At 35.6% G+C, this 26420-nt stretch overlaps 1 protein-coding gene across 11 annotated transcripts in view; it reads right to left on the minus strand.

Annotated features, from left to right (window-relative positions):
* Positions 1-26420, minus strand: part of SNX14 (sorting nexin 14) — a 114193-nt gene that overhangs the window by 23370 nt on the left and 64403 nt on the right. For all 11 annotated transcript variants that reach the window (XM_072642741.1, XM_072642737.1, XM_072642740.1 and 8 more), the window contains 6 exons: positions 20280-20484; positions 17718-17801; positions 15174-15274; positions 10200-10311; positions 6294-6334; positions 6074-6193 (listed from right to left, as the gene is read on the minus strand). In XM_072642741.1, coding sequence (XP_072498842.1) covers positions 6074-6193; positions 6294-6334; positions 10200-10311; positions 15174-15274; positions 17718-17801; positions 20280-20484 — 663 coding nt within the window. The remainder of the gene's footprint in view (positions 1-6073; positions 6194-6293; positions 6335-10199; positions 10312-15173; positions 15275-17717; positions 17802-20279; positions 20485-26420) is intronic.

A 26420-nucleotide genomic window follows, 5' to 3' on the forward strand; every position in this document is an offset into this window, starting at 1 on the left:
CTTACAGTGAATCTTTTTATATTGTGCTATATACATGGAAATGTTTTTTTCTTTACATATTTTAAGTTTAAAATGAGTTTTTAAATAAAAGACAAAGTTCGTTCAATAAGGAGAAAAGTAAACAACACATAAATACATATAAACATGGCCAAACCCTAAACTGTAACAAAACTGACATTACCCATGGATTTTTAATTCTGAAAAACAAAACAAATCTCCCTTTTAGACAAGCGACTTCTGCTTCTCACCTCCTTCTCCTAAAACCCCCATTCCTGGCCTACAGTCTGAATATCAAGTAGAACTTCATTTTGCTCACTCTTAAGACCCCAATATAGTGAAGGACCAGTAGAACTTTGCCAGGCCAGCCCATTCCAAAGCCCAGGATATTGCTGTTGTTCATTAATCTATTTTCCTTCTGTTCTAGAACTGTAGCTAAGACCAATAGGAATAAGTTGTCATTAGAATTGGATATTCAAAATTCAAAATACAGATTTTTAATCCCTCAAAGGCATTTTGTCTAGCAGGCATCATATCCAGCTACAGTTTAGGCCAAGGTCATGACTATATATAGAAGAACATTCGCAGAGTTTTAGTTAGTAAAGCAATGAACAATTTAAGCAATGCTGTTCAAGTCTGAGCACTATGACATGAAAGTCTAAATTTGGGGAGCAAACCAATATCCACATTTCACTAAAGTAATGCCTGCCCCAGAGGTAAATGACAGCAAAGGCACAAAGTAACACAAACTGATCCCACAGCCTTAGAAACATAGCTACCAATATTTAATACTTACTTTAGTTCAAAAGCACTAGATGGTGTATTTGATTATACAGTTTTTCAAATAAAAGAAACTATAATGCAAAAGAACTACAGACCTACAATTCCAGCCACATGAAACTGGCTTCTAAGTGGTTCCTAAAGAAATGTTATCATTTGGTTCTAAATCAAGTCATTGTCCTAGCCCCTACCTCAACCTCAATGGTGTTCAAAAAGCTGATTAAGGGAGTAAAACTCAAAAAGCAGCATGTCAGTTTGTCTTAGGAAAGTAATTTCAAAACTCAGATAATAGAGTCAAACCTATTTTAAAACATTTTTAACACTTCCCTTTAAAACAGAATTTTAGTATTTAATATCACTAATAAAATTGAATATTTTGGATAGACAGGGATTTTATATTTCTTTTCCTTTTTTAACAACCAATCTACTAGATACTGAAATGATTATCTTATATTAATATCTCATCATTAAATAGGATTCAAGCTTTTTATTTTCTTATTCAGAGACAAGCCCAAACAGGTCAGTCACTCTCTGAAGGGCAAGGCTGACAGAAGAGACTGGCCTAATCCCCTGGGTGCCTGATCTGAGATCTTGGACACGATCACGCTCAACTTCTGTTTATAATGTTAACAGAATCTAATCTGGGTGAATTCCAGTCCCCTATGCCCAGATCCCTGAACCCCTTCATTGACATTTAGGGTAATCCAGTTCATGAAGAAGAAAACCAACTAGAGTGGTCTGTGTAGAGATGAATTCCTTTGTTCAGACTGCTGACAGCAGCTGAATCTCATGATCAACCATGTTCTTGGCAGAAGGAGCTCAAAACTTTGATCCTATCTCCTCATTAATATCCCCAACTCTTCATTAATTGTTCACCAATCAGGATTTTCATCTGTCAGGAGAACCCTCTTTTCTAAAAGTATATTAAGACATTCAATATCTCCATTAGGGGTGTCAAGAGAGACCAATGATTATTAGCTACCCTAATTACAAAATGATTATTAATTACCTATAAACTCAGAATCTCTCTGGATTTTCATTCTTCACAATATGTTTGATTAGATAATAATATGCTGCTTGTTTAAATGATTCACAAAAGAATACCTACTCATATTAAGAGAACTCACATATTACACATTAGTTTATTCCCATCTAAAGCATTTTGCTATCAGCCGACAGACATAAAATTCTTCAAAGAAGTACCTTCCCAGTTCGCTGCCTCTGCCCTCTATTCTTAGCCAAAATAATTTCAAGAGATGTCACATATCACTTCCTTTTTACTCCAAATATACATCCAAATATATGTTTTCTCCCCTTGATACTAACCCCTTTGTACAAATGTATCAAGTCTTTACCCAAAGCTCTCTTGGCATCTTCACATTTCTATAAAGTTTTGCTTTCTTTTTGCAAAATTCTGAGAAACAAGTCTAATAATAGCAGAATCTCTCTCTGTATCTGTCACACACACACACACACACACACACACACACACAAGAGAACCACAAATCTTCTAAACTTTTATTTACAAATTTATCACAGAAAAAATCATTTTTATTTTTCATTCAATATCCTCTTTACTAGCAATGTCATCAAATAAATGTGACAAAACCAGCTCCTCATACCATCCCTCTCTCAATAATGAACAAATGAAGCATTTGCTAAATGCTAACTACGCAAAGCAATGTGCTAAATGCTGGGGAAATGAAAAGAAAAGTAATACAGTCCCTGATCTCAAGTTCACATTCTAATGGGAGAGGCAATACATATGGAAGGTTGTAGTTAAAAGTCATTTGGAAAAGGTCCCATGGTCCTGAGGGTACAGTGGCAAAGTAGATGGTCATGTCTATTCTTTATATCACTTCCACTGATAAAATTTTATCAGTTTCTGGGGTTGAAACATCTGACAATGTCAAGGTTTTGGGTGGCAAAAACTTTCTTTAGGGAGCCTTCAAAAGACGTGCCTGTAGCATTTCATAGAAGAAGTTGCCAGGTTGTACCTGCACAGAGGTTGCTACCCAGGGTAATGGCTGCATGTATAAACTAGGCTAAAAGGGGCTAGAAGCACTGTTCTTTCCAAGGCTCATGGGTTGTCTACCTGGTTGTCTACCTACAGGGGTCAAAACTGGGGAGTCAAGGTGGTAGTGGTGGTTTGACTTACCTGGCACATTCTGACTCCTGCCTCTCCCTCAGGGTGCCTTGCTACTTCAGGTGGGCTAGCTTTGACTGTCCTATGTGTATAAGCTGGTGGAGATGGCTGGCCCCTTCTCCACAGGACACAACTCCCTGGATGATGACTATGATGGCTAGGCTGGAAGCAGGACCTTTGGTCTGGAAGGTGCCTCCACTCCCAAGGCTCTTGTACCTATCTGCATGTTGGTGGCAGTTGGTCAGCAGTAGTTAATAATAATTTAATAAGATTTAATAAAATAGTATTAATATTATAATATATTATAATAGTTTTGGTTTTGAAAATTCCTGGGGGAAAGATAATTTAACTAGAACACATGTAAATCTTGATGAATAAAATCTTCATATAAGGTTGCATTTAGAAAGGTTATTCACACTGAATTAACAACTGTGTTTATGTATAGACTGTAACTGTACTTTGCTGATTTAATTTCAATAAGTTGTTAGATAAAAAATCCTGCATAACAGATTGTAACATTAGTTTCCTTGTAGGAATCAATCTATATGGATGATATAGTTTTGATATTTATGCTTTGAGGTACTGGAGTGTTACAAAAACTGGACAAGTTTTATGAAAATTTATATTTTTGTTTCAGATCTGTGTTATGGTGTATATATATTATTGACAAAATAGGTTATTTTGTTTCCTCAAAGGTCTGTAAGTCTAAAGGAGTAGGAAAAATGGCAACATGGGTAAAAATGGGCATGAGGAAGATACAACACTATTTTGTGTTAGCAGGTGAAAGAGAAATAAGTTAAAGGAGAGCAGAAATGAAAGTTGGGTAGAAAAAAATCTTAATTGAAATCTATATTCAAGGTAAGACTTCTCTATTCCCCCTCTCTACACTTCTAGTCTTCTTAACACCCAGGGACATTAACCATGCTCCAAAAGTACAATTATTGTATACAAATAGAGAACATAATATTTACTACACTCAAGAAAATTTTAAAGTATGATCAGTTCCGCTATAATGTGTTTCAAAAATGTGAATCTGTTTCAATACTACTGACATAACATTTTGAACATAATGCAAATTTCAGGTTTGCTTTGGTACAATTTCTTCCGCAAGAAACAACAAGAATGAAGAAAACAGCATCACTTCACAATCACTTATAAATTGCAACTCTTCCACTACCTATTTCCACAAGCAAATTTTATTTTCAAGGTAAATTACCATAATTATCATATATCTTCTGGTGCACAAAAACCTGTAAGGGAGAAGGACTTCACTTATATGCCCAACTCCATTCCATTCCTCTATGGTCTCCAGATGGAGCTATGGCTTGCCCAACCTTCTAATGCAGCCTGGGTCACAGTCAAAAAAACAGCCCAAGGTCACAGATCAGTCACTATTTGCTTCAGTATTTATGTACTTCTTTCTTCCTTCCTTTTTTTTTAAAATTTTTACTGATATTTTCTGTTTCTTATATCACCATAGTTCTCCCAAGTATCCCCCCCCTTTCCCTCTCTGAGAGAACCATCTCATATATAAAATAGTAGTTTTTGGAGAAAGAAAAAAAGGGGGAAGAAGTCAGATCTGAAATGATATATTAATAAGCTCCAAAAATGTGCAATGTATAACACCTGTGGACCTCCTACCTCCACAAAGGAAAAGGCTGGAGGTATCTTCTCAACTCTCCGAGTCCTATTTGATCTTTATAATTGTGTTACACTGACTTACGATTTTTGCGGGGTATGTCACTGTTCTCTCCATTTCCATTGTTGTAGTTACTGTGTATACTGTTTTCATGGCTCTGTTTACTTCACTATGCATCAGTTCATTTAGCTCTTCCCATGCATCCCTACTCATTATAAGCATCATTTCTTACAACACAGTAATATTCCATTACATTCATGTGCCACAATTTTTTTTGTTATTCCACAATTGATAGGCATCAACCTTGTTTCCATTCGTAGCTATCTTAAAAAGTGCTGCTATAAATATTTTGATATATATAGGGACTAGTTTCTTATTAATGGCTCACTTGGGTATAAGCCTAGAAAGAGAGTCTCCGAACATTTTAGTCCAGGAGGGGGGAACCTCTTGCCTGAGGCCACATAGGGTCCTCTAGGTCCTCAAGTACAGCCCTCTAACTGAATGCTAACTTCACAGAACAGATCCTTCAACTTGGGACTCAGTCAGAAGGCCATACTCAAGGACCTAGAACAGGCCTGCACAACCTGCAGCCCACAGGATGCTTACAGCCTGACTAAGGATTTCGGAAAACATTCTCTACAACTTTTCATGGACTGTCCAAAATGCTTTGGTGAGCTGTAAGCGGCCCATGGGCCACAGGTTGTACAGGTGTGATGTAGAAGACCAAAATGTGGCCTTTAGGTCACATGTCCCCCCACTTCTGTTTTGATATCTTTATTAGCTTAATTCCAAAATGGTTCCCAAAACAGTCATACTATTTCATAGCACCACTAACAATGTATTAGTGTACCTATCCTTCCCCACAACCCCTGTAACATTACAGCTATTTTTATCATTTTTGCAATTGGAAAATGGCTGTTATATGGTGTGTATGGGTGTGGATGTGTGTGTGGTGTGTGTTTTTTTGGTACCAAACTCTTATTACAGAAACCTGATACAAAGATTTTTTTAACCATTTCCCTTCTTATCCTAGGTGCATTAATGTTGTCTGTGCAGAGAAGCTTTTCAGTTTCAAGTTCTCTCTTTTGCTTGTAAACACAGTATTGGTATTTATGTATTTCTTGACCATTTAACACATATAAATCTATGCTCTTGGTTTTTTATTAGGCTTTAATCTTTTTTATGTGTTACTGACAAAGTTTTCAAGCACTTTCCTCAACCACATTTTCCCTATAAACTCTAATTTTTATTGTGCGATTTTGCATAACTCGGCACTCTGTAGGACACATGTCATGTTAGAGCACATATGCTATAACTGACTGAACCTAAAAATATTTTCCCTACCCCATCCCTTCTACTGTGAGAGCAAGTCTTTATTTTAAGGAAGCAATGGTCATGGCTCCATCAAGTTCATTTTTAAGATAGTCCTAGCCTATGTACATTGTAGCAACATCAAATGAAACTGGACAAAAACTAAAATTATGACAAAAATCTTTTTTAACATACTGTACCTTTTTGTTGTTTTCAGAAGTTGGGCTGAGAATTGTTAGTTCCGGCCTACTTGGTTTAGGCTTTGGGGATTCACAAGAATTAATGAAATTCATGATGAAAGGTTCCAAATGCTGGCCCTTCTGCAGTGACACAGACGTTGATGAAAAGTAGTAAGAGACAGAAACAAATTCACTATGCTCTTGTTAGTCACAAAAATATTTAGAAATAATGGCCACTCACCTCTTTCATTAGTTTTCCTGGAACAGATTTTATAATTTTCCCTAAAATTCAAAAACATAACATGCCACCTGAAATCTTATGTGGTAACAGTCTGTACTTTATTACTATTACTCACATGAACAGCTTGAAAGGATCATTTCACTTATCAAATAAAATTATTGTTTCATTTTATCATTTACTTTCAATGGAAATTTACATTGTGAAGCAATAAATGATTTCTAAAGCTGTAGGAATTTTTTTTCTTTAACCACAGTAATTAATAAATCAATGCATTCAAGCAGAAGACAATCTAAAAAGAAAATTGGGAAATATCACAAACTTTAAATGCAACTCAGTCCATTATTTTATTTCAGAGGCAGTTAGGTGGCAAAGTGGTTTAAGTGCTAGGCCTGGAGTCATGAAAATGGGAGTTCAAATGTGTGACCTTTAGGCAAATCATTTAACATCTGTTTGCCTCAGTTTCCTCAAGAAAAAAACTACTTTTTTATAATAAAGCATCTACCTCCCACAGTTGTTATAAGATTGAAAAAGAGATAATATTTGTAAAGCGGTCAGCATAGTCTCTGGCAAAAAGTGGGCACCTTGTAAATGCTAACTGCTATTACTGTTGTTACATATTATTATCACTAGTTATTTATTTGTTTTTTTATTTCTGGATGTAGGAGTTTCTGGTCAAATCTCATATCTGACAAATTCTATTTGGATGCTAGATTAGTTAACATTCATCTCTGAAACACAAAATACCTTAAAATCTTTCCCAAGCCATTAACTCTCACACAACCACTAAGACTCATATCCTTTACCTCCCAGTTGTATGCCAGAGGCACTGACTAACTTGAGCACTTCATGAAATAAGCATTTGGTTCTGCTTTAATAAGCACTCAAGGTATGTCTAAGTTAATGTTTTTCTTTCTTCTAAGGACCTACATAATTTGGAACATCACTCCTTTCTTCTGAACATATACAGACATGATCCTGGCAGATGACCTTTTTTTTACTTCTACACTTGAATAATCTTTAATGTTTGCACTTGACTTTGTAGAAACTCCCCACCTTAGAACTCTTGGTTTCTACTTTCATTTGTCCCATCTCCTCTCCCTCATCTCATTTATTTCACTTAGTATCCCATCAGACTTAAGTCCCCATACTCTGATTTTAAGAACTAAATCTTCTGCAAAAGTATGTTTTCCAGAAAATGAATGACTACTAGGTGGCTATATGATTCTTAAAACTAAGCATCTCTTTAAATAGGTAGTTTTCAAACAATCATAAAGCTTAGAATTCTGCCTCTGTTCAACATATGGCAACACCACCTATGATAGAATTTTTAAATTAAATAAGAAAACCGCTTTCTTTTGTACATCAAAATGATACTACTACTCCTCACATAATGCTTTATGGTTTGCAAAATTCTTTACTATAATGCTGTCAGGAAGGAAAATATAAATATAACTGTCACATTTTACAGATAAGGAAACTAAGACTCAGAGATAAATGACTTGCCTATTGTTACACAACTAGTCCATATTACAGCTGGGACTGAATTAAGTTCTCCTGAATACAAATCCAGTATTCTTTGTAATACAGCATGTATTATTCCTCAGTCTATTTTCCCCTCTCTTTCTAACCTATTTCTACCTTCTGAAATCCTATTCATATTTATGAATCAGCTCAAATATTATAATTTCCACAAGCCTGTCCCTAATCATCAAACTCATAAATTTTGAAAACTTTCCCTTTTTTGAAAACTTTCTGCACCTGTCTATCCTACACATAGAGTAATTAACATACACTACCTCATACACAGTTACACATATCTTAGCTCCACAATAAGTAGGTAAGATACATGAAGGCAAGGACCAGGACTGTATTTTACATTCCTTTGTTATCTTGAAAGTCACATATGAAGAAGATAGTCAATAAATATTTGAGGAATAAATAAATGAAATATAAGTGGTCCTCTTGTGTGTGTTTTTTTTTAAACTTTTGGCTCTTTTTTCCAAAGAAAAGAAAACCACAGAAAGCATGAAAATTATAAAGATGTGATCTGGAGGTTTAAAGAAAAGAAGAATGCTGAGGAGTGATAGAGATCATATTTTGAAGTTCTGGGTGCTATAGGAAAGGGATAATTCTGAATGTTTTTTTACCTCCCTTTAAAACTAAACTCCCCATGCAAAAAGTGCTACTGAATTCATGTTCTAACTTCATACTAAATTTAAAACAGTTTTAAATGAGGCAGCAAGCACAACTTTTACCAATGGCATGTCATATGTCATACTTTAGCCGGAAGTTTTACAATGGTACACTTGGGATGCGTTTTAGGACACAGATAGACCCTGCTCAAATAGTTCCAACTACCGCTTTCAATTAAAACAATATGTCCCAGTTTACATACACTCCAATGTGATCGGAAAATAACCCAGTTGGGTTTCATGGCGCTGTGCAGAAAGCCTACAGCAGAGCATTTCAATTAAAAGCTATAGCTGAAATAATTTAAATACTGTCTAAAGCTGGCCTCCAAATATCCAAACACCAAAGTATCTTTTTAAATAACATGTTTCCAGTTATGCACTGGCCCAAGCTGAAACAAAAAAGTTTTATTTAGGGCTTGCCACTGATAATTCAGTCAACTTTCCAAAAACAAAGAAAATTTAAACGTTATTCATTCTTATGATTTCACCTTTAAAAAAAAAAACATCATTAAAATAGGGCAGCCAACATACCACAGAATACTGTGCAATAGTATTTTTATAACAATTATCCATTAAAGATATACTGAAACTCAAGACTGAAGTTTCATTTATACAAATATTTTTTTTCTGAAAGTTCTAAATCATTAATGGAAAAGCAAAACCAAGTATAAATATTGATTCAAAGGAAGAAAGATTTTCTAGAAAAAGAATATCTCCTAACCACTCTATATTTATGTGTTTACAGTCAATGAAGAATTTATTTAAATAAAATCCATTTACAGTAATGCGTCCAAGTAATGAGATGCCACTAAGAATATATAAATGTGAGCCAAGAAAAAAATATCTGCTTATACAAAGTGAAATTTAACTTACTATATGAACTATACCAAAAGTTGTTAGGTTTTAGAACACAAGAATTCCTTAAAATTCAAAATGAAAATTTAAACAATTTGATAATTAAGCTAGTCTAAAAATTTGAGTCTTGGCACTCATCAAGGTTGATAAGTCCAGGTTTTATTAGGCTGAATAGAGTAAAATTCCAAAGAATGAAGGCATTTGTTGCCAATACTATTAATCATTAACTACATGCCCAAAGATGAAAAGCTCTGAAAACATCACTTCTTCAATTCCTTTACATTCAAATTTAAAAACAATAAGGACACAAGACCATAAATGATCTGAATTTTTATAAGGGTCGATATGAACAGACTGTTGATGTAATCAGAACCCAAACTCCTTAAGTTTGGTACTAATTCTAAAATTTGGTACTGCACCTGGAAGTAGATAGGCAACTTAGAGAAATTCTAAAGCATAGGAGTAATATGCAGTTTTGAAGATAACTAGAATCTAGATTTAAATATATTTGTTCATGTTGAATGGTTAAATTATTACTATTACTAAAATTGACATATCTTGCTCTGAAGGCTTATAAGGTACTTTCCTCATAACTCCGTGAAGTAGGTATTAAATGTACTAATGTTACCATTTTATTAATGAGAAAAATGAGATTGGGGTTACATGACTTGCTCACCTTCAGAACTAATAAGTGTCTGAGGCAGTGTTTGCACCCAAGACTCTCCAGATTTAAAGGTCAGTACTCTTTCTACTACATCAATACTGTCTCTCTTCTGAAATCAGAAAGTACTTCATAAAGTGCTGATCAACTGGACCATCTTATTTTAATCCTGCCACATAATGATTTTAATTGACTTACCAAGATTTACATCAGGCAGCATCTTATCCAGAAACTGTGTCTCACCACCATTTGGAGAGAGAAAATCTGCCAGAAGTTGGCTATTACTCAACTCTGGATGTTGCAGAAGTTTCTTGAATTAACCAAAAAGAGGAAAGAACTTTAGCTATTACATTAATTAATCAAAAATTTATAAATGAGTTCTTAAAAACTAGAGAAAAATTTCAGAATGACATAGGCTATTTAGGAAATGGCAGTTTGCCTCAGTGCCATAAAAGTTCCAGTCCTATTCTACTGTACTAACACATAACAAGCCTAGGAAGGGGTCTGCTTCCAGTGTTACCTAGAAAATGAGAATGCCAAGAGCACCTTTATCTTTCTGGATTATTTGAGGAAAAATCAAAGTAGCTATAAAAAAAGCTTTATAAAAATAAAATGCTACGTAAACGTCAAGTGGTGATCATCAGCAAGAAACAGATCATCAACAAGATAACAGATCAACTGAGAACATTTTCGTAAAAATAAAAGCCAGTTATTTCAAAAGCAACAATGTCAAACAGTCTTGCCTAGAATTTGTTTGGGACAGTAGGGAGAAGAGAGACTGCATCTGTGTTTTCATTGGTTTAGGGAATGTCTAGGTAAAGAAACTCTCTATGCAAATACAAGTCAGTCTCTTCTCTGGAATTTATCATTTGAGAGAGATGCTTTGAGCACAGAGAGATTAAGTGATATGCTCAAGATCACAGTGGCATACATCACAGAGGTTGAATTTAGGGCTTCTTGGCTTCCAGATCAACTCTTCACTAAATCTATTGCTTCTGAGAACTATGTACCATTTAAATTTTTTAAAAGCAGATATGAAAAAAAGTTCAAATAAGCATAAACACATATGCATTTTAAACAAATATTTGTAAGAAAACATTTAAACAAACTAAAATAGAAATCTTAACTGTTTTTATCTCATGAACTCCTGTGGCAGGAATCAGATGGATCCCTTCTCAGAATCTTGTTTGTAAATATATAAAATGCAGAGTATTACAAAGGAAACCAATTACCCTGAAAAAACAATATTTTTTTCCCATCCACATTCACAGACAAGGACATGGACCCCAGCTTAAGAAACCTTGAACTGGAGGACCAGAGCTGATAAGTGAAATCAGATACATAGGTTTCAAAGTACAAAATATGATTTTAGAATAAACAGACATTTATTTATAAAAGTAGTTATATGAATTATGAGATTATACGGATTAGAAAAGGATTCCATAATACAAGAGCATTTAACATTCAACATAACATTAAAAACATAAAAGAAAGGAGTATGATGTTCTTTTCAGTGATTGTTCAGTCATGTCCAACTCTTCACGACCCCATTTGAGGTTTTCTTGCCAAAGATACTGGAGCGGTTTGCCATTTCCTTCTCCAGCTCATTTTATAGAATTAGAAACTGAGGCAAAAAGAGGTAAGTAACTTGCCCAGGATCACCCAGATGAGGTCAGATTTGAACTCAGGAAGATTAGTATTCCTGGTTCCAAACTCAGTGCTCTATCCATTGTGCCACCTGGCTGTCCAGAAAGAAGTATAAGAAGTACTAAATGAAAGATTGAAGTTTTCACAAATGTAGAAATTTCACTAAAGAGTTCTTTTCAGACCTTTGAGGTTAGACCCCAAATTTTAAGAAATATGAGAATTCCTGGCACTGCCAACCTGCCAGACTCTTCCCAATACAGTGAGAGAAGACTCATTAAAAGGGATCAGGTACCATAGTTAACGATAACCTACAGCTACAGACATACCACAGTTCACCAACCATAAACCAAAAATATTAGAGTCCAACCTGTACCAGAATAAGAATCATTTCTATAATATGCCCAACAAGTGATTATTCAAATCTTTACCTGAATACTTTCAGTGGGGGGGAATTACTAGCACCCTAACTACTTTTGTATAACCCTTACCTCAGCTCCTCAACCATAAAATGAGCTGGAGAAGGAAATGGCAAATCACTTTAGTATCTTTGCCAAGAAAATATAGATATAAAACTGTGTTGATTAATGAATTCCATGCATTCACATCAGTCTCTGTAGATCATCCTCCTTTTTCATGTCACTGATATTCTTCCTTTTATATATTCAGAACTTCATTTCTGAAAAGTTTCCATCTTCCCTGGTCTGACTTCCTCTGGAGGACTGTAGGCCATGGGAGCACACCTATCCATTTCTTTTCTTTCTTTCTTTTTTTTTAGGCAATCCAAATTAAGTGCCTTGCCCAGGGTCAGACAGCTAGTAAATGTCTGAGGCCAGATCTGAACTTAGGTCCTTCTTGACTCAAGGGCTGGTGCTCTATCCACTGTGCTACCTAGCTGTTCCCCCCTCCCCCTTTTTTAAAAGAAAACTTGAAAATCTACCCTCCCTAAATTTAGGATACATATCATACTATGCCTGGTTTTCTTCCCATTTTGTAACACAAATTTTAAAATGACATAGGGCCTCCTAAAGTTCCTATCATTTCTATTTCAACAATTCCTCCTTGTTTTGAATCTGATACAGAATAGTAGTTACCCTTCTCATTTCCTCTGCTTTCTATATAAGGAAACAAATTAAAAAGCTCAGGAAACAGATCACAAGCTAGAAAAAAAGGCATGTTATTGTAGTAACACGAAAGGAGGAAGGGAACTTCAATTAATTAAATATCTACTTGAACACTGCCATTGCCTAAAGTAGAGATAATAACTTTTTGGCTTGCCTAAAAATAATTTCACCTTCCAAATGTGAAAGAAGCAAATAACAAGAAACAATATTTTAGACTTAATTAAGTAGGTACTACAAGTACTACATTTTATAAATGAAAAAACTAATGTTCAGAGATGAACCAAACTGTGCAAGATTATGAATATCAGAAGGTGGATTTGAATTCAGATCTGACTGTCTGGAAACCAGTCTCAAAAAATGTGCTACCTCCTTCTAGTTCTTCTTGCCAATGTCAAGCCTTCTTTTGTACTCTTGATTCCATCCCCTTCAATCTTTCCTTTTCAAGTGGCTCCTTCACTGCTATCTTTAAATATGCCCAGATCTTTCAAAAACAACCTCCTTCCTTCACTCTACCATCTTCTCAAGCTATTGTCTTATTTCTCATATCTTTCCCAGTCAAACTCCTAGAAAAAGCTACCTACACTCACTAACTCCACTTTCTCACTCTCTTGCAATTTGGCTTCCATCCCTATCACTTCAGTGAAACTGTCCTCTACAAAGTCAACAATGATCAATCTCTCTATTGCTAAATCCACTGGATTCCATGGATTTTTTTCAGTTCTCATACTTCTTGGTATCTCTGCAGTGTCTAACACTGTTGACCATGTCCTCCTCTGAAGGGGAGACAGAATGATAAGTGGTAAGGTGGTAGAATCTTTCTACTTACACCACAACTATCCTGTGACTATCTCGATAGTCTTCCTTACTGCCACCCCTCAACATTCCTAATTCCCTTTAGAACCAAGCTCAATCACTATTTCCTTAAGTTCTTTCTTGTTCCCATCCACTCCCCCAATCATCACTGTGCATTTTTTGTAATTATACAACCCTGACTTCCCTGTGAGCACATCTTTTTCCTCCTAGTAGAATATAGCTCCTTGAGGATAAGAACTGCTTCACTTCAGCAGATGAACTCCCAACACCTAACACAGGAACTTACACAGAGCACTCAGATTAAATGATTTATAAATGCTTGCTGATTAATTATTTTAAAAATACTAACAAGCTAAAACATACCCAGAGGAAATTAAATCAACATGGTGAATGGATCTGGAATCATACATACTATATGAGATTTAGGAAAATGAGTGAGGGATATTTAGACTGAAGAAAGAAGGACAGAAGAAGAATATGATAGCTATCCTCAAGTACCTGAGAGGCTCTCATGTGAAAGAATGCTTAGACTTGTACCAGGGGTAGCAGAATGTAGATTTTGGAGCTATGCCAGACACTGTAGAGAGGAAGATTTTAGCTTATTAGAAGGAAATACTTCCTTACAAACTAGAGCTTTCTAAAAGTAGAGTGGGCCATCTTCAAAAGGTAGCTGGATCATCACTTTTCGAGATCAAACTATAACAAAACTACTCCTATGCTCTCTGCCTTATTTACTCCATCAGACATTAGGATTCTGAGGGGACATTTATGTTTTCATCCTATTAGAATACAAATACTTCATCAATGTATGCTTTCTTCAAGTTCTCAAATGTACTTACCTTTCTACACTTCTGTTGCTTATAATGGCATTTTTAAACATCTACTAATCTCAGGTCAAGAATACTACAAGTTCTCTGTTACATTAAAGGTCCACTTTTTCCTCTATAAGATCATACTTATCTTAGCCAGGAAAGGTTTTGTTTTTGGTTGCAAACATTAAATTTTGCTTTCAAAAACAGTACTCCAAGCTAGAAATAAGCCCTAGTCCCTCTCCATGCCCTCCTAGCTGTGTCACCTAACACAAGCCATTTCACTTCTCTGGGTCTCATTTTCTTTGTCAGTAAAACAAGAGATCTGGACTAGATGATTTTTATAAGTTCCCTCCCACATGTGAAAATACAGAATTATACAATAAGAATCTCTTTAATAATGTTCTCTTTTCCTCCCTCCCTCTCCCTTTGGAAAGAATCTATGCATCCAATGGTTGACCAAATTTTGGCATATATACATAATGGACTATCATCTTACCTTAAGAAATGACAAATATGAAAATATAAGAAATATGGGAAGACTGAAATAAGGATAGCAGGAACAATCCATGAAAGACTGATTTATAAAAATAAAAAGTTAAGAGAATATGAAAACAGGCAAAATAATTTTTAACATATCAAAGCTAATTAAGTATCTAAAAAATGAAAATCAATAAACTTGGTTAATTGTTAATCTTTGTTCATTACTAAATCAAAAACACATAAACAAATTTTTCTATTTATTTTTAATTCTTAGGAAAATACAGATGATGATGATATACCTGAAGATATTCCTGAAACTCCTCCCTTTTTGACTTTAAAAATTCATAGTTTTTTGGGCCAATGATCCTCTTGGAAGGAAGCTGAGCATCAGGAAATGTACCTGAAATTAGCATTTATTAAGGATTTTATCACTATTTTGTATTTTTCTTTAAAAGTAATTTTCAAATATCTGACCATAGAAAGTCCACACCTGTTATATACATGTATATATAATTCAGATGTAAAATCCATATATATAACACTTCATATTTATATAGCATATTTCTTCAAAGAGACTGTAGATAATTCAACTTTCATGTAACTATTAAATATTTTGTCTGTTTTTACAAAATTAATCAATAAGCATTACTAAGCATCTAACTATGTGTCAGCCACTGTCATGAAAAGACAAAAAATGAAATACCTCCAAACTTTGAGGAGCCTTCATTCTCTCAGGAAGACTACATATACATCAGTAAGTCTATACAAAATAAATATCCAGTGGAAGGTTGGGGGTGGGGTGTCACTGGCAGCTGGGAGATTAGGATACATTTCATGTTGAAGGTAGTGCTTAAACAGAACTTGGCAAACAGCAGGATTGCCTTTTCATGTGATAAAAGGGTGAGGACAGCAGAAGTCATCTAAGTAACATGAGAGGTTGGGGGGAAGGAGAGGGAGCTCTCAACAAATGGCCTCAATTTTATAAGATTCTCCAATGAGGGTGGGTGAGGGAGAAAGGGAAGCCATGGGAGGTTTGAAGAGAGATAAAAATGTTTGGAAAAGCTGCTATGGTGAGTGAGATAGTGAATCAATGAGGTGTAAAAAGAAGTGGCCACAATTTTATCAATATCATACTGTGCAGATGTGTTGCCTTGTGAATGTCTGGTTGCTTAGGTAGAAAATACTTTGGATAGACTAGAGTGGTGAATAAGGAGAGTGTATTTCCCCTCACCAGAGCAATCTCTAGGAGAAAATGGGAATGTGACCCTGTAATGCTAGTCTATCTCTAGAGATGGCTGTTTAAAAGCAGGTTAGAGGGCCAAACCCACAGAGGAGTACAACACTGACACAGAGGGGAGATATACAAAGAGATATCTGGTATAAGACAGGCATGAAGGATAATTACTGAAAAGATGGGAGATGAAATATAATGATCAGCAAGAAGGCAAGCAGAAATGTATCAACAAGCATTTACTAAGTACCTATTGTGTGCCGGGCACAGAAGAGTAATGAACCTTAAGGCTAGAAAGGTAAGTCATGGAAAGATCCTGAAGGGTCTTAAAAGCCAGATGAGATTACATTTGTTCCTACAGGCAGAAGCGTACCACTGAAATTTACTGAAAAGGGGAGTGAACGTCAAATCTCTGCTTATGGAAAATCACTTTGGCAGCTCTAGGAAGGCTGGGTAAGAGAACAGTGGAACTGAAGGCATGGAGGCCCATTAGGAGGTTACTGTAAGAGTCTATTGGAAAGGTTATAAGGGCCTGAGCTAGGGTGATGATGTGCTAGGAGAGGATGGAAGAGGATCAGTATGAGATGATGTAGACTACGTTTCCTAAAGATTCCAAATACAATAAATTACATTTCACTGGTATCAAGTGAGGGATATAGTAACAAACTAAAATATTCAAAATAAGGCTACTCTTAGGGATTTAAGCCCAGAATAAGAGTAAATTGGATTCCAATCTTGTTCTGGTCCAGTAGAAAGAATCACAGGTAGAGATGAAATTCCCTCTCCCAATCACATAGCAGAAGAGTTGCTGAGTAAAAGAGGCAGAAAAGGAAATGATGCAAGGCTGTGAGGAGCGAAGAGGACCCTCCCTGAAAGTCAATAGCTCAGTCTAATTTGGTGACTGTAGAGTGAGGTCTTGAAATCCTTTGAGCATTCCTTACAAATTCTCAATCAAGAATTTTAGAAAAATACAAAGAGTGAGAGAACTCCTTCAGTTTGAGACTATCTAGAAATGTAAAGGCACTTGAGCTAAGCCTCAAAGAAAGGAATCTGAAAGGCAGAGATGAGAAAGTAGACAGGCACAGGAAACCATGCAAGGAGGTAGAAGACAGAATGTTGGAAACTCAACCCAGTTCATCACCACAGAGCTTCAGCCTCCTTTCCTTTGAAGATTTTTCCTAACTCTTACGTTAAAAGAAAAAGTGTTTTTTCTTTGCCACTTTCTCCTGAAGTAAAATACTAATTGTCGCTATCACATCCAAAAGGTGATCTAACAATATAATCCAAATATATATTTTTTTGTTTCAATATAAATATTCAAAAGCCATTTAAAAGCTAAATCAAACATTTCCAGCCATATCCGCCAAAATTCTCACTGAAAATAATAACTATATATGAATGTATACACACCTATCTATACATGGTGGTAAATTATATATGTACTAAATATATATATAACATACATATGTTACATATAGTTTGACAACAGTATCTCATTTTTTTTCTTCTTTAAAATGAGGCAGAGTTATATAAAGTCATAAATTTCATACCCCCAAATTATCATGATATCTATAGGAATAAAGACCTTGAAATGAAAAAAGGAGTAACATACCATGAAATTCTGTTAGTTTTGATTCAAGAACATAGAATTCCAGGTATCTTCTGTAGACAGACCAATGCTCAGGTTCATGACCGACTGAAAAATATATAAACACCAAATAAGAAAGATTTTCTGCTTCGTGAGAAGGTGTAAAATAAAAGCAGTGGTTGTAAGACAACAAATATACCAAAAATACTTGATAAAGTTATTCTTTTTACCCTACTATTGATATTCCTTCAACTCTAACTGAATTTAAAATAATTTAGCTACTGATATAACTAATTAATCAATTCATGAGTTTTATATTGTATATGTACACACACACACACACATATATATATTCTATTATAAAATTACAACATTGGAAGAGACCTTAAGGAATTATATGATTTGATTTAGATTTTAAAATGTAGCTCTCTAAGGAGATGATACATTTAGAGATTTCATAAGTTTTATGGCTTGAGATAGCAACATATTTAGAATCATATAATATTGTGGCAAATGAAAATAACACCCAACCCACCTCACTTTAGAGATAAGGAAACTGTGACTGTGAAACCTGTGAGTCAAGCTAAGTGACTCACATAAAGTGAGTTAATGGCAGGCCATGTCTTCTAATGGCTAGTTTTAATGTGCTTTTTCAGTTCATTAAATTTTCTCTCAAGGCATTTTATTATAGTAGAAACATACTATGTGCTATACTTATTACACAGATTTGAATTTAAGTCAAATAATATTCCCCCAAACAGAATAACTGCATTGAATATAAAGTAAGTATGAGTAGTATTGGCAGTTGCTAGGTAGCATATTGGGCCTATAATCAGGAGTTCAAATCCTATCTTAGAAGCATACTATCTGGCCCTTGACAAATCAGTTAACATCTGTGTTCCTCAATTTCCTCATCTATAAAATGGGGATAATAATAGCACCAACCTCCCAGGTTTCTCAGGTCGGTAAAAGGATAAAATGAGATATTTGAAAAGTGTTCTGCAAATGTTAAAGTGTTATATAAAGGCCAGTTATTATTATTGTTCCCAAAACAGTTATGGATGAGCTTTAAGATATTTAATTTAGGTTTTAGCTTGCTAGAAAGTATTTATATTGCTATAGATATGAAATATATATATATGAATATCCTAGGGTTAGTTTTTTTCAGTTACCTGGAACTTTATTTACAGGAAATAGAGCATGAGTTTAGCAATAAAGCTTACTAAACTACAGGAAAAAATAAAATAAAAATGTATACTAGTTCTTCAAAAGTCTAAATTTTTTTAGACTTTTTTAATGTTACTCATTAAAAATAAAAAGCATGAAGTGTTAAAATCATCAAAAGTGTAAATAATAGTATGAACAATTACTTAATTTAATTAATTTGATATGATTATTAAACACAGTAATTGAAAATTGTTTTTAATAAGGGAAATAAATTCTTATATCTTATGTAAAATTCTAATGGCAAAGATTTGTAACTAAAAAGTTTTAGGTAACTTCCAAAAAAGCAAGGTAAGCAGTAGTAGGAGCCATAGTTAAAGTATTATGCAGATAAGGGAGCAGAATCCAGTATCTGTCTCACTCATGCCTATCTCTTTCCAATCCCTCCTACCTCTTTAAATCCCAATCTACAGAAGGTGCAGAAAAATAGACACAAGCAGTTCCATTCCTAGTGGGAATCAAGTGCAACACTTTCAATGGCTCAAAACACATGCTGGAGAAAACGCTGAGGGGGAAGAGCAACAACAGCAAGTTGAGCAGCACCGCCTCAGGAACGCACTTCCAGACTACGTAGGACAGTTGGGGACTGGGGCCACTGTCAAGAGTCAGGATCCAACTAGTCTGGGACCCCTTCCTTCTTCAGATCCACACTGCACCTTCTGGCCACAAGCAGCTTTAGAGAAAACCAGGTAAGCTGATGCCTCTAGAAGGAGGGGGAGTCTCCCTAATCTCCAACTTACTCTCCTGCTGCCCTCCCTTAGCCAAAACTTGAATGACTCTGAAGTGCTTTTGTTTACAATGACAACCCCAATCTTGGACCAAGTCCGGGGTGCAAGTTGCTTATCCTGCTGTGGTTGCTGTTTGCCCTCAGAATCTAAAACAATCAAAAAGAAAATAGAGAGCAAAATAGATAAGCTTTAAAAAACATATATGTATCTGACTACGTCCCATCAACTATAATTACATTACAAACAGTTGGTAAGCAGGAATGTCTTTTAAATCAAATCCTGTACAGAGTCAATATATGACATATGCTAAATAACTGATGACAATAACAATAAGCTCCTTTTTTTAAAAAAAAATAAAGGATAACTACAATCCTATAGAATGCTAAGCTATTCAGTAGATTCTGGGCCCAAAAAATAATGACTGACAAGACAAATAAGACTTCACACTTTTGTATTTTTTTTTTGTACTGGAACTAAAGGCATTATTACATTTTTTTTTAAACATGGATCAATATCGAACTATTACAACTGGCACAATATGCTCATTAATGCCTGATAAATGGCAGGAGAAGAACAGAAGAACAATTCCACTTAGCTTTTAAGAAATGTTATTTATTTATATAATGGTTCCCACCTGCTCTTCTATCATTCCTCTCAACATCAATACAAAATACAGGAATTCTCTCCTTTTTCTCCTTCCTGTCAGTAGAGGAGGGATCATCAAAAAAGTCCACATATGGGATACTTATTTTCCATGCAGCAAGATTTCGGGGAGTACTGGGGGTGCTAACAGCCTCTACTGGTGAGTCATCTTCCATCACAACAATACCTTCTTCAATCTACAACGAAAAATGAAAGTGATGTTAACATGACTTGGTTCAGTTAAAACTACAGCTTACAACTATAATGAAAGGTGTCTTCGTTTTTTAATGAACAGTTATTACACTGAAATGAGTGTTGTATCCTCCAAAGTCATTCCCTTGCAAGGCTACACTCTTATCCCAATTACACTGTCCTTGAACAAGCAGCTTTAGCACTCTTCTTTTTGGAATTGTCTTTCAGGATGAAGCAAATTCTTTCAACTAGTCTCCCACACTACAAACCTGAATCCTTGGAAAGTAGATTTGATTTTTATAGACCACCAAAAGATATTTCATGCCACATCTAAAGAATGTGAAGGCAAAAAATGAAGTCCAGCTACAACATGAGACTGATTTTTTGGGGGCAAATCATAGTCTGATTCTGAAAGTAAATCTAGAAGAATTCCAAAAATGTTTTAAGCAATGGTACCATTTCTGGAAAAATTGTATAACTTCAAAAAGCAACTAACCTCAAAGTCAACTAGTGTGTGAATATATAAGTCATGGTATGTCTGTTTAAAAAAACACACACACACACACTTTAGAGTCATTCCACATAAACTCAAAAAAGTTTTTTACAAATGGAATCTGAAATATCTGCACATGACAGAAATGAGCCAGCTACCTTTTCTTCTCTTCCTTTATATATTGTCTTCCAGAGTCACTGTTAGTCAGAATGACCGATTTTCAGAGGGTTATTTGGCATGTACTGGTATGCCTCTACAAATTCATCTCTGATCACTTCAGTCCAAAGTGATCAATCATGTTCCTGTCAATTCTGATAGCACTTACAGTCTGCACCATTTACTAGGCATGTACCATAAAATGCCATGGTAATTCAAAACTTCATATGCTATTACTGTCTTTTCTGTTCTTTGCATACTGAAATGAGATGTTTGCTGGTGCTTAATTTCATTAAAAAAATTTACATTCTATCAAATTAGCTCTAAAAACTTTAATAAATTCAGCTCACTTAGGATAGTAAGTAAATGACTATACTACTGAAGTGCTACATAAAGTCAAGCCTTAATTAGCTATGCCATGAGAAGGAAACATTGATTTTTTTTTTTTTTTGAAAGAATCATCCATTGACAAGGGAAAAAATAACCAGTTTCCCTGCTGGCAAGCAGCCAAGCCTTTAGGGAACTCTTCTGTAAATTGAGGTCCACTGCAATGAATAATATTGGAGCCAGACAGTAAGCAATGAGAAATGCCATGGATTAAATTTAAGAAATACTTAGCAGTTTACTACGTAAAAGACATAGGAACTGTTATAGGAACTGAGAATACGAAGATAAAAAAAAAACCAACACTGCCCTTGTCATCAAAGAGGTTGCAATTTAATAGGAAAAGTGCAATATGGACTTAAAAGACTCCTCAAAAAAGCTGAGTACAGTGTTGAAGTATCAAAGAAAAATATTAATACTGCACACAGTGATTTACAAATGGGTCTATCAGAAACAAACTTTATTAACTTGACATTATTCTATACCCAAGCATTTCTAGTTTAGAAGAAGAAATGGTCAAACTGGTATAGTCCATTTCTTCCCCCGTCTAAGTCCTTGGACATCTCCATAATCCAAAACAACTGAGGGAAATACTTAGAGAAATCTTGAAGAGGGAAAATGATAATATTAAAATACAATGCGGGGGCTAACATTCCAGAACTATAATCATCAAAGTTAGTCACAATCTTCAACCAGAACTACCCAATTCCTTCTTTTAACCTTCAAAGGTTTCCTCCTAAAACTCAATATTTTAATCCATTCTAAAAAAGAAGGTACTTCCCTCAAGGGGGTCAAAGGACAATAGGACATCAGGGAAGGCAATGATCTTAACTAGACAAGAACCATTTCTCTTTATATTTTAGCTTTTGTTCTGAACGTTTTACATGTTTTCCTAAGATGAAGAGGGTTTTAGGATAGAGAAAATATTATTCCTTAATATTTTCAGTAGAACTAAAAAGGAGCTTTTTAATATGCCTCTGGAGGTACATTCCTTATAATCAAGATACTGAAAAATTTGACTTTGGTGCCAGTACAGCACTCACAAGCCTTGAAGGATGATGATTTTCTAGACTCCAGAAAAGAAGAGCATTGCACAACATGATGCTTGTTTTCTGTTGGTTTCTTCCCCCAACAATGTCCAGTTTTTCCAACTTCTCCTAAAAGGTCAGGGCTTGCTTTTCATGATTTCTTACTACAGGGGGCAGCAGGAAATAGTTACTAAGAACAGATAACATTTACATAGAGCTTTCACGTTTACAAAGCACTTTTCAAATATTTTATTTTACCCTTATAACAATCCTAAGAGATAAGATAGGTGCTTATGACCATTTTAAGGCTAAAGAAACTGAAGCAGACAAAGGTTAAGTGACTTGCTTATGGTCACACAACTAGTAAGCGTCTTAAGGTGGGATCTGAACTGAGATCTTCATGAATACAGATCCAATGCTCTATCCACTGTGCACCTAGTTCCAACATCAAGTCCTGAAAGTTTAATTTTTATGTTTCTGAAACTTGTCCCCAAGAAATTCTGATGTGAATGCAGTATGAGCCACATGTGTGGAGCTACTGACTCCAATTCAAAACATGGCATTAACTGGCAGGGAGAAAAATGAAGTCCCAGATGAACACAAAAAGTTAGCTAAAAGTCTGATAGTAAGGGAATATTCTGAGAAGAAACAAACACTTGCAGAATAGCCTTAACTTTCTTTTGTGATGAGAGTCAAACCATTTTTGTATTACATTTGTTTAAATGTCGTCTTTAATCTACTAGAAAAGTAGACATTCAGAATTGTAAGGGATTTCAGAAATTAGTCCATTGTTGGTTAATTTTGGTTTGCTAAGCCTGAATGTTAGGTACAATGCCCTGTATATCCTAGATGTTCAATGTTTACTGAATTGATTTTAATTAACTTACTAAGGCAAGACACCTATTATTCTCTAGGTAACAGAGCACTAAAAAGAAGCTCCACAATTAATATGACTTCAAAACTTTTTTATTTTTATTTTTTTTGGCTTTCAAGAGGAGGTATCCCTACTTGAGAATGCTCTCTAAAACATCTCCAACAATTAGATACTTGTTATCTAGTAAGAAGGAACTCATCTGCTCAAGAAACCAATCCATGCTTGGATATCCCTAATTATCAGGAAGTTCTACCTACATGGAGCCCAAATTTGTCCCTCTATAATTCTACTCATTGTGCAGGTACGGCCCTTTTGAGCCAAATATCAGAAGTTTAATCCCTGTTTCCTGTGACTACCCTTCAAAAACTTGGGGACAGCTAACCTAGACTTTCTATTCCCTTCATTTCTCCTCCTCCAAGTGAAAAATCCCTAAGCCCTTCAACTGATCCTTGTAAAATATGGCCTCAATAAACCCACATAAATCATCTGCATTTCTATATATTACTAATAAAGCCCGAAAGCAAGAGATAGAAAGAGAAATCCCATTTAAAGCTACGATAGACAGTATAAAATATCAGGGAGCCTACCTGCCAAAAAAAAACCCAGGGACTATATGAATACAATTACAAAACCCTTTTCCCACAAATAAAGTCAGATCTAAGTAATTGGAAAAACACCAATTGCTCGTGGGTAGGCTGAGCTAATATAATAAAAATGACATTTCTACCTAAATTAATTTACTTATTCAGTGCCATACCAATCAAACTACCAGAAAATTATTTTCTAGAGTTAGAAAAAAATAATATCAAAATTCATCTGGAAGAACTAAAGGTCCAGAATATCAAGGGAATTAACGAAAAGAAGTGCTAGGGAAGGTGGCCTAGCCCTACCAGATCTCAAATTGTATTATAAAGCAGGAATCATCAAAACCACTTGGTATGGGCTAAGAAATAGAGAGGTAGACCAGTGGAATAGGTTAGGTACTCAAGACACAGTAGTCAATGATTGCAGCAGTCTACTGTTTGATAAACCCAAGGACCCCAGCTTCTGGGGTAAGAACTCACTGTCTGACAAAAACTGCGGGGAAAACTGAATAACAGTGTGGCAGAAACTGGGCAACGACCAATGTCTGACACCGTGCACTAAAATAAAGTCCAAATGGATACATGATCTAGGTATAAAGGTTGATACTATAAACAAATCAGGAGAGCAAGGAATATTGTATTTGCCAGACTTGTGGAGAATGGAGAAATTCATGACCAAACAAGAGAAAGAGAACATGATGAAGTGCAAAATGGATAATTTTGATTACATTAAATTGAAAAGTTTTTGCACAAACAAACCCAATGCAACCAGGATTAGGAGAGAAGCAGAAAACTGAGAAAAAGTTTTGGCAACAAGTGCCTGTGATAAAGGTCTCGTTTCTAAAATATATAGAGAACTGAGTCAAATATATATGAATACAAGTCATTCCTCAATGGATAAACGGTCAAAGGATATGAACAGACAGTTTTCAGAGGAAGAAATTAAAGCTATCTATAGTCATATGAAAAAATGCTCTAAATTACTATTGATTAGAGAGATTCAAATCAAAATAACTCTGAGGTACCACATCACACCTATCAGATTAACTAACATGATGGAAGATGTGGGAGAGGTGGAACACTAATTCGTTGTTGGTGGAGCTGTGAGCTGATCCAATCATTCTAGAGAGCAATTTGGAATGATGCCCAAAGGGCTACAAAAATGTGCATACCCTTTGACCCAGAAATGTTGCTTTTAGGACCGTATCCCAAAGAGATCATGGGAAAGGGTCCCACATGTACAAAAATATTTATAGCAGCTCTCTTTGTGGTGGCCAAAATCTAGAAATCAAGGAGATGCCCATCAAATGGGGAATGGCTGAACAAGGTGTGGTATATGAATGTAATGGAATATTATTGTGCTATAAGAAATGACAAACAGGAAGACTTCAGAGAGACTTGGAAGGACTGATATGAACCGATGCTGAGTGAAAGGAGCAGAACCAGGAGAACATTGTACACAGCAACAACCACAGTGTGTGAAGAATTTTTCTGGTAGACTTAGCCCTTCACAGAAATGCAAGGACCTCCAACACTCCCAAAGAATTCTTAAGGCAAATTGCCATCCACATGCAGAGAGAGAACTATGGAATTGGAACACAGAATGAAGCAGAATATTTTCTCTCATGTAATGTTTTGGTTTGTTTTTTCTGATGGTTTCCCCCATCCATTTTAATTCCACTATACAACATGACTAATGTGAAAATGTGCTTAATAAGAATGTACGTATAGAAGTCATATAAGATTGCATGCTGTCTTGGGAAAGGAGGGGGAGAAAATCTAAGACTTATGGAAGTGACTGTAGAAAACTGAAAACAAATAAATTAATAAAAAATAAAAATAAAAAAAAAAACACGATCCCAAATGTTCTTCACCATTCTAATAACCCCATTTTTGACACTGACCACATTACTAATGTCCTTCATTAAATGTAGAGGACAGAAAAAGGGGGAGGAGCCAAGATGGTGGAGTAGAAAGATACACATATGCTAGCTCTGAACCCACAGCCCATAAAATACCTGTAAAGAAGAACTCCCAACAAATTCTGGAGCAGCAGAAGCCACAGACAATGGAGCAGAGGAAATATCTGTTCCAGAGAGACCTGAAAAACTGACCCGAAAGATCCATCGTGCCCCGGACCCAGAGCAGAGCCCAGTCCTGCCTTGGCCGCGTGGCACCAAGAGGAGCGGATCTGAGCAGGCTTCAGGGACAGAATCTCCAGCGGCTGCACAAGTCCCTCCACACACAGGTCAGTGAGGGGTCTTTTCGGCCAGCCAAGAGGGGATCAGGGTGTCCCCATAATTCAGGCCCCCTTGGGAGGCAGAAGCGGAGGTGGCAGGGGCTCCCAGAGCAGGCAGGAGCCTGGATCCATTGTTGAAGGTCTCAGCATAAACCCCCTGAGGGAACTGAGGCTCGTGGGTCG

The sequence above is a fragment of the Notamacropus eugenii genome, chromosome 2 (assembly GCF_028372415.1).
Source record: "Notamacropus eugenii isolate mMacEug1 chromosome 2, mMacEug1.pri_v2, whole genome shotgun sequence".
Taxonomy (NCBI): domain Eukaryota; kingdom Metazoa; phylum Chordata; class Mammalia; order Diprotodontia; family Macropodidae; genus Notamacropus; species Notamacropus eugenii.